Source organism: Hippichthys cyanospilos, chromosome 17, assembly GCF_059441005.1.
Source record: "Hippichthys cyanospilos isolate Australia breed blue-spotted pipefish chromosome 17, RoL_Hcya_1.0, whole genome shotgun sequence".
In the NCBI taxonomy this organism is placed as follows: domain Eukaryota; kingdom Metazoa; phylum Chordata; class Actinopteri; order Syngnathiformes; family Syngnathidae; genus Hippichthys; species Hippichthys cyanospilos.
In genome coordinates this window covers 16,050,608-16,068,608 of record NC_142385.1, presented here as the reverse complement: position 1 = coordinate 16,068,608, position 18,001 = coordinate 16,050,608, and the positions used below count along the sequence as shown (strand labels likewise).

The window sequence follows — 18,001 nt, the reverse complement described above, 5'->3', positions numbered from 1 at the left end:
GTGGGAACGTCGATACCCGCCAGAAAATGAGTAACGCTCAAAACGACGTGTTAAATCCAATTAAAAAAAAAGTGGTTTACTCAGCCGTCGGCCATTTTAAAAGATTTGCGTAAACAAGTTGTTATTAAACCTTGTTAGTCGGTCGGCAAAGGACTTTTCTGGGCTCCTAAAAAATCTCCTTTTGAGGAATTGCATTGCAGAAAGTCCATTTTAAGAAAAGGCTCATCATAAGAAATGTATTTTTCATATAAAAACAAAAATATCTTGTAGCAAAAAAAATATATATATATATATAGCATTGTCTTTAACCGCTGCAATTTCTTAAAGATTTCTTTGCTCAAAAGATTCATATTTTTCCTCATAAGATAAAACGACGATTTTGCATTGTCTTCACCTTAAGACCAAGACCATTTTTCTTCATTTTGGAAATTATAGCAAAAACAAAATCTTATTATAAGACGGCTTTTATCTTCTTATAAGACCTTCTTATAAAGTCTTCAAAGGCAAAGGCAAGAATCCCCAACGGATGCAGCGGAACGTAGCGTGACCTCCGGCTTGATTTTTGCCCCCCTTTTCAAAACAAACTTTCCCAATAATCTACTCGCGGCCTTAAATCAAACTTCCACCTTGCGTGCCGTCTGGTTTCACTCCTTTATTTCGTGGAGCCGAACGGATAGATGTTCTTATGTCTCTTTACCAGAAGATTTGCGCTAGCGCCGCCTTCCTCTTCCTTCCCTTGTTCTGCTCGGGTTGTCTGACGGGGGAGGAGGGGGGGGGGGGGGGGGCGTTATGGTTATTAATACCTGCGCTCAGTCTTTTTAATCTGCCCTATTTGTCACATGTAACTGTCTGACTGCGCTGTTTAATCTGGGTATCCTTCAATCTGTCTGCTCCCGGATTAGAAATTAATGAAGGCAGGAAGCCACGCGTTTGAGTCACTTACAGTGTCGGGGAGCTAAAGGCTTTCGGGGGATGAATGGGGCGCCGTTCGTTTGACGACGCCATCTTCTTCTTTTTTCCCCCCGTCGCACTCTCTTGTTTAGCTGGCAGATGTAGCCCCCCCCCCCCCCTCCCAAACGGGCGCTCAGCACGCGGGCCCTTTGGTGTGCGGCACCTGTGTAGTGTAATACAGTCAGCGACTGTGTTGTTTATCCGCGTTTGTTTGGTGCGCTTGAAAGGCCGTCTTTGATCCGCGCGAGGATTCTTCACTTCCTTCCCGCCGCTATCATTTTTAAACGCTAATGCCGGAGCGGGGTTTTTTCTTTTTTTTAAGCGCGGGGGGGGCGGGCGGAGGCTTTTTTTGGTACGTCCAACCCAAGGGACGGCGGGACTGACAGTGACCGCTGACGAGCTTGTCAGGTGCCTTGTCGACCATGTTTTTTGTAATTGCGCGTTAATGCTTTTGCACCCGCCGCCGAGCATTTCAAGAAAGGGGAAGAAAAACAACGGCGACAAAAAACAAAAGGCTTGATGAATATTGAATTTGCCGCACCAAGCTTATACTGCAAAAACTCTAGCTGGGATCGATAAATAATATTGATTAGTCCAGCTAGCCATGTGCGTTCATCCCGCCAGCCTTTTGTCAATCTGTCAGTCACTCACGCGCTCGCTCACTTTGAAACCTGCAAACTCCCCGTTTCCAATCTCACTAAGGTATATTAGCGTAATTCCCCAAAGATAAAACTTAATTTGGGGGGCAAAGTCCGGTATTTTCAGTTCCCGTTTAGAAGACCTCCAACACGTTGCAAAAACTAGAGCGAAACAGTAGAAATCCCTTCATATTTTGTAAGTGCAATAAGTGTTTTTCAGATTTCTCACATTGTGAGTCGGCAGTGAACGCAGCGCCAGTGAATTGTGCCCCAGGCGGCGGTTTTTCCTTTTCATTTTGCCATGAATACCTAAAGTTGCGCAAAAGGCCGCAAATTTTATTGAATCAGATGGAGACATCGTAACTTGTCCACGATCCTCTCGGTTTTGTAATATGTCTGTGCGCGAACGAGGTTGGACTCGGACGATGGTTCGGCCCGCTCGCTTCTTTTACTGAAATAATGCCGTAACAATAATGCCGTAAAAAGAAAACTTAAGTTTTCTCATTCAAATTGGCAGATGAATTTGCCTAAGCTATGTAATGTTGATCTCGTCCTTGCTTTTTTTTTTCTTCCTTCAATTCTGTTAACTTAGGAATGTTTTCGATTATGCGGCGGCGGTACCGTTCCCATTCTAGTTGTCATTTCGAGGATCGAGCATGAAAGGATCCGCCGATATAATCAAGTAGCCGAGGCGCAAAGCGTGGGTTAGGGTTGTCGCTGCGGAAGAGGGGAGGTCGCGTGTCCCCCTGGCGTTTACGCGACCATTTTGTGTTTCCGCAGAGCAAGTGGGCCAAGAGATCCTCTCCAACCTTCACACGGACCGCGAGAAGATCCAGAGGGCCAGAGAGAGGGTGAGTGAAAACGCGACTTGCGCGGCCCGGGGGCGCGTCTGCGCTTTTGTGTTTGCGCCTTACCTTTAGTCATTCCTATTTCCTCTTCATTTCAATAAGTTTGCTTTGACTTGTTTAAACAGCGAGCCTCCGCCGTGTCACATGCGCCGGAATCATCCTCACGAGATCCAATGCCCTGCCTTAACCTGATTTTTTTTGTTTTTTTTCCCCTCTCTCACATTTGAATCTTTTTTTTCTTCCTCTTCAACAAATAGAAAATGCAGGTGATAAAATCCAGTCTTGCGTTTTGCATTTTTTCCTCTCTTCATTTCAAAAATGTATTCATTGGGTACCGGCCAATAGGAAGGCGCCACATGGCGAAAAACGCACATTTTACAGGGGAGCCAGAAAAGGACGACAAGCCGACGTAGAAGACCGTGTCGAATCATTTTCTCACTCTGCTTTTTACGGAATTCACTGAAATGACCGATAAAATGGAATATTTTGCCGCAAAATATTTTTGCTGCGTCTCGCCGGTCTAAAAGTTAGCGGGGAAAAAAAAGAAAACAAGATTGCGACCTTTTGTTTTCATCACATTGTATAAGGAACCAAAAAAGTGACTAGCAAAAATCAGAAATCTCACCAAGTGGTCTCGTTGGCGCGTACCCAAATACCCAAAGGAACATTTGCAAGAAGTCGTTCCCATGCGCAAGCGATCGCATTCTTAAATGGCGCCGAGTAGCACCAATTTATTTTCCGTTTCTTTTTCTTTTATTCTAATTAGGGCTTGGCAATAAATCAAATGAATTTGAAAAGACTGTCTACAAAATTAGCTCCGCACTGCAAACCTGTTTTTCCGTTATATCACTCAATCATGTGACCTTATGTCATGCTGCTTCCACCAGTCAAGTGACTCAACAGTTTTTCGAACTGCGCTTCAATGGGCCTTGGAAAATATACTGCCTGCCCTCCACAGGGCTTCTTTTTTCCGCCATAATGTAAAATATTTACATTTATTTATATTTATACTATCGTATTTTACCCACTATAGGGTGTTTTTTCTCCATTTTTCAGAAAGTACTTTCCACAAATCATTTTTATTCTTCATTTGTGATTGAAAAGTTTGACTGACTCGGATTGTTTTGTTGGCATTCCCTGTAGCGCAGCTCCCTCTAGTGGATGCATAACGAAAGCTCCACCACTACTGTATTTTCTATTCTATGCGCCTTATAATGCGGTGCAGAAAATAATATATTATATTGTATTATGTTACATTATGTTAAATATTTAACGCACACCGATCAGAGCAGTCCTCCCAATTTCGTCAAAATTCTTTGCCTGCCTAACAGACAAGCCAGATAGGCGAGAGGCTAGCAAAGACAGGAAGGGGCGCCCCGCCCCGCCCCGCCCTGCGCGCCCCACCCCCGGTGGCCCCCTCGACACAGAATGCTTAAGGATCACAACAAGGCAGTGGGCCTCGCTCAGGCCCTTTCAAAGGAAATCAAACATCTCCTTTCAAAAACGCTCCACCGTGTCTACTGAGGCTACTTTCTTTCTTATGCGTTTTTTTTTTTTTACTCTCTCTCTACTTTCTTCCCGAGAGTCTTCTTTGCTCAGCGCCCCCCCACTGCACTCACACAAACACACGCGCGCCACTTTAAAGTCCGTTTGCGGGGCGCGAGCGACGTCAAAAGCAGCCACGGGATAAATAGGAGCAGGTTGAAGAGGTAGTTAACAACCACTTTTGCCGGAATAGAAATGTTTGATGCATGAAGATTTGTTGGGTTTTCAACCCCGGCCCCCCCACAAAACAAGCCACGGCACCGAGTCCCGCGGTACGCGCAGCGGGAGGCGCCGCCGTTTGTTTTGCGGTGCAAAATAGTTGTCTCAACTCGAGGCCGAAGGAGCCAGGCCCATACCGATAAAAGAATATCATAGCCGTTTTTCCATACTGCTCTGTAACGCCTTCAATCCCCAAGACGCAATTATACAGTTCTACAGTACACATTCAGTCCCAGTACTAACTTACAGGTTTTTCTATTATTATTGTCTTCACGGTACACGAGGGTCTCAAATCATTTTCCGTATATATAAATAAATAGAGCGCCTAGGATTAAACGTTTAAGACTCTTGAAAGGTATGGAAAAATACGTCTTTGGGATTGAAGAGTTTCTTGGCAGTCCTCAAGAGAAAAAACGTGGTCGGTCGGTCGGACCCAACGTGATTCGCCCTTTTTCTCCGCTCGTGTCCTTGCAGCTGCGAGAAACGGACGCCAACCTGGGCAAGAGCTCTCGCATCCTCACCGGCATGCTGAGAAGGTAAGCGGCAGGTACGAAACTCCCTTTTAATGGCGTTGGGGTCATTTGCCGCTTTTACATCTTCGGCGGTCGAGAAAGATGAATCGCACACAAAAAAAAACCTTCCGAATAAGTACTAATGCCGTCTCTTTATATCCGTATAGTTGTTTTGGTTTGTTTTCATCTGAAAGCGCAGGAACACCATTTTTCAAATTCTACTGTATTTGTATCATATCGAAAACAAACGCGTTCCGGTGTATCTCTAGGATGAAAACTATATTAGGTTAAAAGGCGTTCCAAGTTATGAGGGGTCGCTTGGAAGACGTGTCAACAGGTAAGCTCGGCGAAGCAGTCAACACGCCGGTTGAACGCTACTGGCAAATTAGCACGGCGCCGTCGAACCACGCGACACAAAAAGCCATGTAAAAGTTTGCCGGGGCCCGCCGCCGCCGCCGCCGCCATCAAACACGCAATTCAAACACAAATAATTCAATCCTCCTCGCCGCGCCAGCCGTGTCTCCACGCGCGCGCGCACACGCGCGTTCAATCACATCTCCATTTCATAAAGCGCCGGCCCCCTGAACCGCGACGCCACGGTTTTGTTTCCCCGCTCCCTCTTTCTTGTCGGCCCCCTCCCTCGCCGTCGCCCCGCCGCGGATTTTGATTAAGAGTAATATGTAAATGACAGCGGCGAAATGTAAAATCGGGGGGCCGGGAAGGAAGTGCCAATTGAAATAGATGCTTCAGTGCCCGTAGACAATTTGGGCTCCGGGGGGGGGCGGGCGTGCGCACCGGAGGCCGGGGCGACCGTAACCCGCCTTCCTGCACATGTCTCCATTTCGTCACGTTTGATTACGGCCCGAGGAGGGAGATTGCCGGCAAGGGGGGGGGGGGGGGGGGGGGGCGTTCGCTCACCCCTAACTGTCCGACAATCATTCATCATCCCGTCCCCTCCGTTAAGTAAATAACACACTTATTTCAATATTATCATATTAATGTTAAAGTTCAGCTGTCACCTAATGGGAAGACTTAATCAGACGGAGCCCCCTCAACGCTCTGCTCAAATCAGGATTTATGAGCGCACCCCCTGTCGTTCTCGCCCCGCCCCGCCCCGCCCCGCCCCCGCATCTCAAAGTGCAAATATTTGGATTGCGTTGCCGCTATTTGAATAAAAGGAAAATTGCCTTTCAAGTAGGAAGAGGCGCGTTGCGCAAAAGTACGCGCAAACTCCCGCTCGAGCCCGCATCCGGTATTTACCCCCCCGCCTTTGATGAATAACACGCAAATGCGCTTTGTTCCGGGAAAAATAAGCTTTGTCTGTTGAAATGAATTCAAACTACGATAAGCTGAATTTATTTCCTCAAATACTTTGCGGAAATAACGGTCAAGCCCTTATTCCTCTGAGGGGCGAACGGCGGGCGGCCCAAGGGAGCGCTTGGTTGGGGTTCGCTCCTTTGACAAACGTGCGCCTGTACGAGCGCAAGAAAAGAAAACTTATTTATTTTATTAGCGAGCTCTGCTGGATCTTGTTCTAATGTTTTAGTCAATATGTGATTGAAATTAAAGCACATGTTCTCTAGATATCCCACATTTTTTTTCTCTTATGAGGTGGTTATAAAAACACACTATCAGCTCAAGGGCCCATTTGTCAAATTTTAGAACCCTTTGCGGCCCTCAAGTCAAAAAGTTCGCCCACCCGTAATGGTTTCAGCAGGACGAGTAGTTGTCATATAAAATGGCGCCCTTGTTAGAAGGTTTCTCTCGCGCCTCTTGTCCAAGCGCTTTCATTGTTGTCACCCCAGCTGTGAAACAATTAGACACCCGTTAAGCGCCTTGTTAGGGTTCAAGACAAGCCAATTAACCTAGAGCGGGGGTCGGCAACCGGCGGCTACGGAGCCGCGTGCGGCCCTTTCATGCTTGTGTCGCGGCTCAAAATAAGATATACAGGTGAGTGAACATTACAAAGCGGAGCACTTGAAAAATTCTTAACACAGAATTAATCTCATCGGATTCAGACATTGGTTGGCTCCGCTTGCTTCTTTTAATCGAAATAACGTACAGCCCTGTTTAACAAAAGCTGCTGTATTTCTCTCGTTATTGGTCTTTCTTCAACGATTCGGATCAAACGCGTAATGATAGCCATTTCCCGAGCCGCCGTCAATTCCACGCGAGCCCGTCCCGACCTCGGCGAGCGGTCGGCCTCGGAGCCACGTCCGCCCGGCGTCGCATGAATATGGAGCCGTCCTGCGGCCGGGAGCTCGCTTATGTTTTCCGTCTGATATCCGGGCCCCTCCGTTCCCATTTCAAAGGGAGGTCCACCCGGGGCCTTGACTTTTTCATCCGCCCGGCGACCGAGCGGACCACCTGCACGCGGGACGGGCTGCCAGCCGGGGTCCCGCTGCCCCCCGCTCCTCCTTGTCTCGCCTCTGCTTCGCTGCCCCCTTTTACTTCGCCCGCTTCTTCCCGCCGCCGGGGCCCCCGGTGGTCCCGGTCTGGGCCGGGAGCCACGTTAGCGGCCGTCGCGTCGGGAGGCCCGTGCGTCCAAATACCGCAAAACTAAGCTCCGCCTTGTTTGACTCACAAAAGCCAAAGTTTGACCCCCAAATCAAGGGCGCGTCCTATACACGGATGCGTCTTATTTTTGGGGGATCACGCTACTCTTTCTTCTTCCGAGGCGCCGTTAGGAAGCGCGTTGTATACTCTCCCAGCTGGCGGGTCCGTCTTTATGGAATTTGGCTATGTAGGTCACATGACTGACGGCGGCGTCCCAGGACCCCCTCCAAGCTTACCGTGGAAGCAAACGATTCCGTTTTGGCAATAATTGAAGCTGAAAGATGGAGCGCAACGTTGTTTACGTCTTTCGCCGTCGCCTTTTGTACTCGCCCTTGATTTATTTATTGTTGACGCCGAGTTTTAGGGGCCAGACGAGCGGGGAAAACTTTGGGCTCGAGAGTGTGCGGGGGAGGGGGAGTTTATTTACTTGCATAATTATTTGCAAAAACAAATTTGAAAATAACAATGAACCCCGATGCCCCCTGATAAAAGGTTCGTAATTACAATATGATTTGTGGCAGCCCTTTATTTGTCTGGGCACTAATTGGGACTGATTACTCCTTGTGTGTGGGTTTTTTTTTTGTTTTTTTTTTTACCTACAATGCTGATTGTGGTTTTCTGCTGCTGGTTTGGTGAGCAACAGGATCAAAAAGGGCATCTTCCCATTTCTTGACTTAACTTTTAGGCGCTAACGTGAGCTCATCAGAGAAGGTTCCCGGCGGATTCCGCTTCCTGTGATGCGGGCCGTAGATTCCGTGTCGTACATTGCAAGGCGTTTGCCTTTGCCTGCGCTGCCATATTGCCACGTCCCCCGCGGGTCAGTCGCGCCGACGCCGCCCGGGATGCTTTTCATCTTCAAACGTCTTTGTTCTGGCGTCGAGTTAAAAAACGGGAATTTTGTGTGACCCCTTCAACTGTTAAGTGGCCAAATGAGCTCAGCTGTGCTGAGTACGCCAATACGTGGCGTGGATTCCAAACGTACGCTTGAGTAAGCAAAGGCATTAATTTATTGCTATACATCAGGGCTGTCAAACTCATTTCTATCACGGGTTACCGCTTTGTTTGACCCCTACGTATACGTAAACGGAACAGCAAAAGTTGATTTGAGAAGCCGCCGCTGCCGCATCTGATATTACCCAGCCCAAGTTGGCTAATAATAAGGCCGGGCCAGTGAAAAGTGACACTGGAGCTGCGGTCCCCAACCGCCGGTCCGTGGCGCAACCGCATCCGAAATCATGAGGTTTCGGAAGTTCTACTTATATATAATATACATTTGTACAATTAAATTACATCATAAATAAAAAATAGGGTAAGGAAAAATGGAATTTTATTTCCCTTTGAGTGACGTTGACTTGAGCTACTATGGCCGTAATCCCTAGCGAGGGTAGCCCAGCCTAGCCTTCTTCGGAGTGTATCTCCAGCTTGGTCTCCGTACTCATCGTCTTCTTCCTTTAACGTCACTAGCAATTTCGCCACCCATGGCTGACCATGTCAAGGTTGTGGCACACAACTATTTGAGGAAATGTAAGCCAAACAATACTTTGGCAACGCTTGCACTACCCTAATAAGGGGTTGCGCGTTTGTTGGGGCCGCCGCTGGGACAATGGCCGGCCTGCACGCCTCACCCTCATTACAAGCGCCACCTCCTCTCTCCCGCTTCATCTTTTCTCCCCTCCCGTCTCCCAGCTCGCCCATTAGAGAGTGCTGATGAGGCGCTTTTTGTTTGGCCCTGTAGAAGAAGCTGTTGTTGACAAGGCAAAACATACGCGCACCATTTGAGGCCTATTCAAAATCCACTGAGGTTTTTTTGCTTCTTTTTTCCGTACTAGAGGGCCATTGTGTTCTCAAACTTTTTGGAGTCGGCGCCCCCTTTTCGGAAAGCCTTTTCGGACAGCTTTTCCGAGGACCCCGTTTGTGAACGTTTGCGGAAACAAAACCAAAAAAAAAAAAACCCACAATACACAATGGCGCAATAAAATTGAGAGCGTCCCAACTGTTGGGAAGTAAACCTACGAGAGCAAAACCGTGGTATATTCCCAGCCGTCACTCCAAAGAAGTTTTGGACAGATAAAGCCTCCCTGGAACCCCAGCCGCCCCGTCCCCACCAAGCCTTCTGACGGGCGAAATCAGAGGCTGCCGCGGCCCAACAGGCGCTCGACGGCGGATCAAACGGGGCGGGTACCCTTGGAGTGACACCTGGAGCCACTTCAAGGGACGCCGGCGCCACTGATCTCCCGCCGTCTTGTCGGAATGACAGTCAGCCGGGGTTAAAGGAGGGCTGGGGGGGGGGGAGACGACGCTTGACGAAGCATCGCCTCATTTTCGGGCGCCGGTCGGCCAGGAAGATGCGTCTGTTAGAGGTGAAGACGTGTTTGATTTAGAAAAATTGGGGGGAAAAATATGCGGCAGATTGAGATGTTTGAAACTAAAAGTGGCTGGCATCAAGCGGAAACATGCTCTGTCCAAATTTGGTCACTTTCATCATTTTTTTCCCAAGTGGGTTAGGGTTAGGGTCAGGGTTGAGTGTGAATGAAGAGCCCTGTGATTGACGGGCGATCTGTCAGGGTTTTGTCCCGCCTCTCGCCCAAAGTCAGTAGCCCAGAATACAGTACCCCCTGACGCTAGTTGTTACATAGATCATGGCTGTCCATCATGGCCGAGGGCGGGGCCTTCTCACAACAGTCGTCACTTGGGTAAGAACATCCCAAGTAAGAGGTTTAGCAAATCAACCCTTCGCTCTTTCTCCCCCACCACCTGCCAACATCCATGCCAGCTTGTTCAAGCACATGTCTATAGGCTGAAAGAGAAAAGTCAAGCCGTATTTTCCTTTTCATAATGCGTCAAAATCCGCCGGAAAAATGACCCGCGCAACCTTGTTGTCGACAACAGAGAGGCAATATGGCGGCGTTTGACGAAAGTGAATTTTTCTTTGGAAACGCTCTAAAACGGAGCTTGGAGATATATGTAATCATTTAAATCCTTATAAATGACATGATAGTACTTATTTCATATTCAAATGAATGTTATTCAAACACAGATATGTGGAAAAAATGGATATGTTTTGAGTTATGCGGTTATAAGTCGACCCCCTTCGCCTAATACGGGGTTGAAAATGAGAGGAAAAAAAAAACTGGACTTGTATTCGAAGAAATATGCTAGTTTTCTGCCATCCGAGCGAAGCGTGAGGAAGCGGCGATGAAACAAAGGCGGTCCCTCCATGTTGTTGATTGTTTGAAAGACTCTCTTCAACAACACAAAACAAAAAGAAATGCAATCGTTTGAACGGGTTTACGCCGAGGTCACTGTCAAGCGCACGACTCGTCCGTTTCTCAGAATAAAACCTCACTGACTCCCTTCTTTCATCTAAAATCAACGGCTTTTTTTTTGGTTGCTGTTGTTTTTCCAACCCAGAGGCTAGAAGACATGAGGAAAGAGCGTACGCCCCTGTCAGCCCCCCCCAAAAGCCCTTGAACATGCTCGGGTCTGTGGAGAAGCGAGCCGCTGTTGTTTTTGCTTGGCGAGTCTACCGAGATTGTCGTGACAATCTTCTTCTTCTGACGGGACGCAAATGTCTGGCGTAACGTGCACGCAAGTGGACAAAAGAGCAAAGGATTCGTGGGTGGGGTCTGCTTTGTTTTGTCTTTGCAGTCCCTGTTACGTTCCGATCCGCATTCTGGCAAGTGGAACCCAGAAACTATGACTAGAGCCGGATATTCTCTTGCCATAATTTTTCTTCTCTGACGTCGACGTGGCTATTGATTATTTCGGGTGATTCCCAAACGGCCGGTTCATTTCAGGGCCGGCCCAACCTCCGGATTGTCTACAGGTTGTTATTGTCGCCGCGTGACCATGTCGACGGCTAGCTTAGGTTATCGCGCGAAACGCACACGCGCTAGTTAGATTTATTGTGGAGGATCTGTACTTCCTGTTCCTGTTCACTTTGTCGCGCACGGGCGAGCTCGACGGAGCATCCCGGGCACGGCGGCCCGATGTTACACACTCCCATCTCCGCGCTCGAGCCTGACGCAGGTCGTTGCCTTTGGTCCCAGTGTAACAGCATTCCACCGAAATTGTCCCCGCCGCTGACTGATTAGTGTTTCGGGAAGTCGGAAGAATGCCTTTTTCCACCGGGCGAGCGTAAACCAAAACCAAAGCCGGTTCGGGCCGCAAAAGCCAGGGACGAGCCTCCGTCCATATACCCTGTAATGTCCGACGCCCGCTCTCCGTTTTTAGCCCGTGGAAGTTGACTCACTCGCGCGTAATTAGACGTTCCGCACTTAATCCCCCAAAGAGCGCCCGGCATCCGTCTGGCACGTTCCGAACATAAAAGTACAAGTCCAACGAGTTCCGCCGCCGTCGATAAAGTTGCGCGGCAGCCAAAATATCCGCTTTTGGCCCGGACTTTTGTTCGAGACAAGTGCAGCGCATGTTCAAGGCTTGGCCGGGCTTTTCGGGGAGTCGACCGGTCGCGCGCGACTGCTAATGACAGGTTGCGCGTAAGCGAGGGCTCGTGTTTGTTTGGGGCGCCCGAGTAGCGGCCCAGCTGGCAGCCCTTCTCGCGCCTTTGGCCCGCGCCGGCCAAACTGGCTGCCGCGCGCCAGCCTATCGGCTTCTGACGGAGAAGACGAGCTTTTGGCCCGCCGCTGCGCTCGGCCCGTCGCCAGCCGGCGAGCGGGAGGGAGGGAGGGAGGGAGGGGACTCGGCCGCGGTCTTCGCGTCTCTGTGGCGACGGGGATCTCGGCTTGCGCCTCCAGGGTCAACATCATCACTCTGCGAGCTGTCTCGCGCAAGAATTTGCTACTGTACTGTATAATTGGCTATTTTTACTTTTGGCAGCCGCCGCCCGTTTTGTCCACGGAAACATAAGGCCCGCATTCACGCAAGCGACTCGCGACGGAAGAATCTTCCGGCGCCCGGAGAAAAAGTCATTAGACGGCGTTTAGCTAGCCGGCGGTTTGGGAATGTTTTGGTCAAAAGTCCCGAAACCCGGAGTTACCGTTGCTAAGTCGCTTCAGGTTTCCACACGGTGATTCCCCGTGACTGAAAACTCCTTGGAGAAATTTGACACGGAGGAAATCACGCAAAACCGATTCGGGTGAAAGGCGGGGGCAACGACATTTAGGCTAAAATTTGATGATTTGTCCTCCAGCAGGGGTGTGAGTGTGGCTTTCTGTCAGATGTGTTCGGCACACATTTACCTTGTTTTGAAATCAGAGGCCAGTAAAAGTTGAAGGCACCTTGCAAATTTGCTATTTTAGCCAGAAACTTGGAGTCAAATCAGCATTTCGCGGGTCAGGTCAAATATTGCGGCAGGCCGAATCTGGCCCCCGCGCCTTAAGTCTGACACCCGTGCCCCATAGTGATCGGAAATACACTAAAATCAAAGTATTCGAGAATTTGACAAAGCTCGTGTGAACCAGAAGTGTCAAACCTCTCCCGCGTGTTTTAGAGGTTACCCTCCTCCAACACATTTGTTCGGAATGATGAGCTCCTCAGGAAGCTCCGGAGAAGCCTGCTAAAGATCCCGATTGTTTGATTCTCTCAGTCGGTCTGCCTCGGTCAAATGGGGATGGCGTCGTGGCACAATTTAAAAAACAAAAAACAAAACGATGTTCATTTCTTGGCTTCGAAAGCCCAGGAAGTCCACGTTCCCCGGGTCTGGTTCGTTTTCCCGGCGCTCGGGGTCGCACAAGCACATCCTGCGGGCCGTCGGATGAACCCTAACCCCCCTCCATCCTGGGCCCCTGTAGTCCAACGGCGCCAGCGTGGTAACGTTGCTAGCGTTTTAAAGGGAAGTGGTGAGGACATTGAAGTCTTGGCCTAGCGTCCCCGTGTTACTTTCCCGTCTCCTCCCATCTCCTCATCTGACCCGCCCGCATCAGCGACCCTTGCACGCACATGCAAGGTTCCTGCAACAAATGTTTTCCCATGTTTTTTTGTCTGGGCTGTTTGACTATTAAATTGTCACCGTCATCTCAAAGGTCTGTTTGTAGATGTCCGAAAAGTTTTCCGAGTCGCGGACGGACTTGACGCAAACGCTTCTCTAAACACGGGTTTCGCTCCACCAATCTTTAATGACATCGTTTGGTAGGAAAGCCGAGGTACGGGATTGAAGTGGGGCACCGTGTTAGCAAAGCGTATAATAGTGAGGGACACCGCATCCACAGGCAAAAATATCATACGTAAAGACCAACCATGGAAAAACAAGAAGATATTAGGAGTGCGCAGACGACACTCTTGACGACAAATGTTCTTGCTCCACAACCGGGATACTGGCCCTCGAGGACTGGAGTTCGGTGTCGGGGCCCAGTGTCATGCGTGTTTTCCGCTTTTCTCCCTCCAGCCCGCCTAATTCAAACGATTAGCTTCTTAGCAAACTTTGCGGGAGCTTGAAAACGATCCCGATCATTTGAGTCAGGGGTGCTTGTGAGAGAAGGTTCAAAAACATGCAGGAGACCGGCCTTCCAGGACCGGAGTTTGACACCTGTGATGTACAGGATACTCCGTATAAAAAGTCAACAGATGGGTGGGTGGATGGAAGTTTTTCCCACTCTCAGCCGTTCGATCGCTTCTTGTCAGTTTGCGTGCGCGGGTAAGGTTGCGGTTTGCTCACAAAATCAGGTCACGCCGGTGACAACCGAGGCGCGTTTTTGTCCGCTTAAGTGCGGCGCTTAAGGTACAGGCCCTCGAGGAAGAAGTCGGTCTTACACTCTGGACGCGGGAGGGGAGGGGGATTAGCCCAGCCGCTCAGACGGGGAGTGTGCTCGCCGCGCGGTTTTGGGTAACAGTATCCGGTGTTGGGTGACACCCGCGACACGGCCCCGAGCCCCCGCCCCCCGCGGGGGGTCCCGCTCGCTCCGGCTCGCTATTATGTGTCCTAAACAATGCCGGCTGTCAAAAGAGACAAACTCCAAGTGCCTCTGAGACGCGAGAGGCAAGCCCGGCGCATTGTTAGTTTGCTAATGAGACGGTGGCTGTTATTTCCCAAACCCAAAAGTTGAAGACGCCGGGCCGCGAGATTGGACGAGGGCTTCGCTTGGCCTTTCCCCTCCCTCCCGAGCTGAAGGGAAACTTCCCAGCGAAATTCGATAGCATCCGAGAGGAGCGGGCGTCTCTAATTTGTTCATCTCGGCTCCCGCCGCACTCGCGCGACCTATTTTCCCTCCGACCGACACGCCGATCGATCTACTTATCTGGGCGAGATCAAAGCCTCGCACCGCCCGTGTACATTTAGCCCCGACTCCGGTCCTCCCACGTCACGTCTAAATATTAATGGTAATAAAGTCTCACAGACGTGGGCCGTGTCAGGCAATTACGGCCGACATCGACCGGCGCTCCGGCGCTCCAATTAGAAGCCGAGGCTCGTAACGCGTCCCGGCACTTCAAAGGATAACCGCCATTGATCCGCTCCTGGATCTTAACATTTACCGTTAGAAGACGGGCGGGGGATGTGTGATGCAAAGGGGAAGGTTAACCCAAAAAAAAAAAAAAAATCTTTTCTTCCTGCCGGGTCCGGCATGGAAGCGCGTAAGATGTGCAGTGGATGGGAGGAAGACGGGCAGGTGAGGCGCAACGCAGGGGGCGACCGGGGAAAAAACAGCGGACAGAAGACCTAAGGATCCGGAACCCTGCTGAGAGGCCTACTTACTGTGGCGGACTGAAACAAGAACTTTTTTACGCAGGCACAGGACCATAACTGGCTGTTGTTTGGGTCTTTACCAAATTGTAGTACATAGCAAATTCAATCTGTGAAGCAGATTTATAAAATGGGAGAAAAAAAGCTTGGATAGTTCTCGTTAGGCATGCAATACTTGTTGATAAGTCTCGGATACTTGGAAAATCAGTTTTAAAAAATGGTTAAAGTAACCTTTAAAATAAACATTTTCAACCATGATACGGAAAAACTCGAAGTTGCAAAAAGGGTAATTGCGGGTGTCGGATCCCCGAGGATTACCCGTAGCTGCGCTAAGCCGACGGACAAAGTATGTTTGTCAAGTCTCCTTGAAAGGTGACGTTTCTTTCTAAAAGCCATGCGAGAGGCAAACCCGCCTAACAATTGACCCGCGTCATCTTGAAGAGCCACGCTTGTACGACTGGAACGCCGGGAAAAGAACAATGTTGCGCGTACAATATCGGCCAGGAACAGCCCCGAGCTCCCGTCCGTCCCCCCGTCCAGTCAATAGACGGCGACGTGTCCCCATTAAACCGGCCGCATTCCGCGCACAATTGCCGCCAGACAATCGGGCTGTTGACGATGTGACGGGGCTTGTTGTTGGCGTCTTTCTCCGATAGCTCTGATGGGCCCGAGGTTTAGCCGTTGTCCTGCTTTACAATGCCGCGCTTCACGCCGCTAATAATGGACTGGAACGGCCAGCGCCGGTGGAATGCCGGCCCCTGTACGCACAGCTGATTGACTGGCTGGGCTCGGGGGGGGGGGGGGCGCTGCTGGGTATGATGCAAGTTGGGGGAAAGAAGCCCAATGAAGAAAAATGGCGTGGGACGTTTTTATTCCAGCCAGCATTTTCTCCATTTTCTATAGGGTTGACCCTTTTTTTAGCTTTGCAGGACTGACTCTGGAGGACAGGTAGACTACAATCTGTTCTGGCCACCGGTTCGTTCCAGGGGGGGCTCCGACGTACGGACGCCATTCGATCTCATTCGCGGTTCTCCGGGCTCCCCATCTGCTCGCCCGGGCGCAAACGCCTCCCGTCCATCGGCCCGGATTTTTTTTTCGCCCTCTAACACGAAACAAACGGCAGTTGAATGTTTTGTGTAAATAATGACACTTGGCTCCGCTCCTGCTAATTAATGCGCATTTACTCTTCTCCAAAAGGGCTCTTGGGCGCACCCGCCGGGAATACGTCGCAATTAGCCGCCCTCCCCAAGATGGCCGCCAATAACCTCCTCTTTTCGGAGCCGTCCGTACGTCCGCGCCCGCCGGCCGGTGCCTATGTTCTGCCGGGGATAACCTGGCAATTAAGCGGCCGCGGAATCCGGCGAAGGACCGGACTTCCCTCGCCCCTGTTGGAAATAAGCACTTTTCTTAAATGCCCTTTGCGAGGGGGGGAAGAAAACTGCAGCGAGAAGGCCAACCTCCGGCTTGCAAAATAAGGCAGTAAAAACAAACAAGGCCCTCAAATTAGAATTGGCCAAACATAGCGTTCCCTCTCATTTTACACGCCGCTGCGGCTTCCGCACCAGAATAGAAGAGCCAGCGAAATCCGCCACTGCTTCGCGACGGCGGCGACGTTTGACCAACCAGAGCCCTCCGAATCCACCTGAGCGCCCCCCTCCCACAAAACTCTCACTAAAACGCTCCGGGGAAGAGATAATGGCGGCTGTTAGCCAAACGTCCCGATAAAAACATCAGGAAATGTGTGCGAAATCCACCTCGGATTTTCAAAGGACAGGAACAATTATTTTCTCTGCAATAGTAAAAACATTCCACCTGAGCTCATGTCGAATGAACTCATTCCATCCCAAAGACGTATTTTTACGTTTTTTTGTTTTGTTTTTTTTAAAGAGCCCAGACATTCAATTCCAGACACGTTTGTTTTTTTTTATTTCATTACTTAAGGTATCTAGGTACTAAAATAAGTGATTTCTTCAATTACAAAAAGTACAAACGTAATTGATTAGTTCAGGTATTTAAAAGTCTAACGTAATTGATTGCATTAGATACTTAAGTATTAACAAAGCTTTATGTATTTATTTATTTTTCCCCTCTCAGAAACAGCAAAAATATTCTTTGGTCATTTTGACCAGGGTTTTACATTTTTCAAAACTGAAGCGTCTTCCAGGAAATTCCTCCAAGGTTAGGCTGCAAAGTGGACTTGAACGCGACCCCCCCCCCCCCCGCCCTCCTCCGCTTGCCCGGTTCAGTTTTTGCTCCCCGGCCGGCTCACCCCCCCGGCGCGAACGGAGCGAGTCGCGACGACCCGACGGCTTGGCCAAGAATGCCGCCTGTGTTGTGTGCCTAAACACACGCGCCCGCCCGGCGATGTGCTGAGTGCGTGCTTTGGATTGCGCTCGTACGCGCAGTCGCGCGGCGCGCGCGCGGGCGTGTGTGTTGTAAAAGTGTCCAGCTTGGCCGGCGCTTTTGTGCTGACTCCACACAAGCGACAGCAAAGTATGTGATCCAAACTTCTCCTGTTTAACGGGAACTTTCTCATCCAGCGCTGCAATTTTCCTGCCACAAGTATGGCTGCGTCATGTATACAGGCATTACAATTTTATTTTTTGTCCAACGCCGGTTGTGGAGGATCGAGCCGTCCGACACGTAAGCCCACTTTTGGCGCGCCGATGTGCATTTGATACCGGCCGTATTCGAACTTATAACGGGCAAGCTAGACGCCGGACGTCAGTTGGATGTTGGCAACCGGCTGAGTCGGTCACGACATTCTTTTCCATCAAAAGAAGCGAGCGGACCGAACCGTCGTCCGAGCCCATTCACACACGGGAATATTACAAAAGTCCCCGGCCGATTCAATCAAGGGTGCAAAATATTTACAAAGATGAGATTGATTCCGTTTTGACGCCAATTGCGTCCTATATACACAACAAAGAAAATTCCAGAATTCGACCCCAAGAATGTGTCTAATATGTGGGGAATTATGGTCATTTACACATATGAACACAAGAAAATATGAAGAGTTTAGGAAGATGGGATCTATTGTCATGATTTTTACATTGTTTATACATGGTAAAATAAAAATGACCGGAATTTGACCCC

At 49.8% G+C, this 18,001-nt stretch overlaps 1 protein-coding gene across 4 annotated transcripts in view; it reads left to right on the top strand.

Annotated features, from left to right (window-relative positions):
* The window catches only part of vti1a (vesicle transport through interaction with t-SNAREs 1A), a 91,740-nt gene that overhangs the window by 58,918 nt on the left and 14,821 nt on the right, over positions 1-18,001 (top strand). For 2 of the 4 annotated variants that reach the window (XM_088439739.1, XM_088439738.1), the window contains 2 exons: positions 2,370-2,440; positions 4,676-4,737. In XM_088439739.1, the coding sequence (XP_088295865.1) occupies positions 2,370-2,440; positions 4,676-4,737 (133 nt within the window). Of the gene's footprint in view, positions 1-2,369; positions 2,441-4,675; positions 4,749-18,001 lie in introns of all 4 variants that reach the window. The other 2 variants (XM_088439741.1, XM_088439740.1) reach the window with 1 other exon arrangement.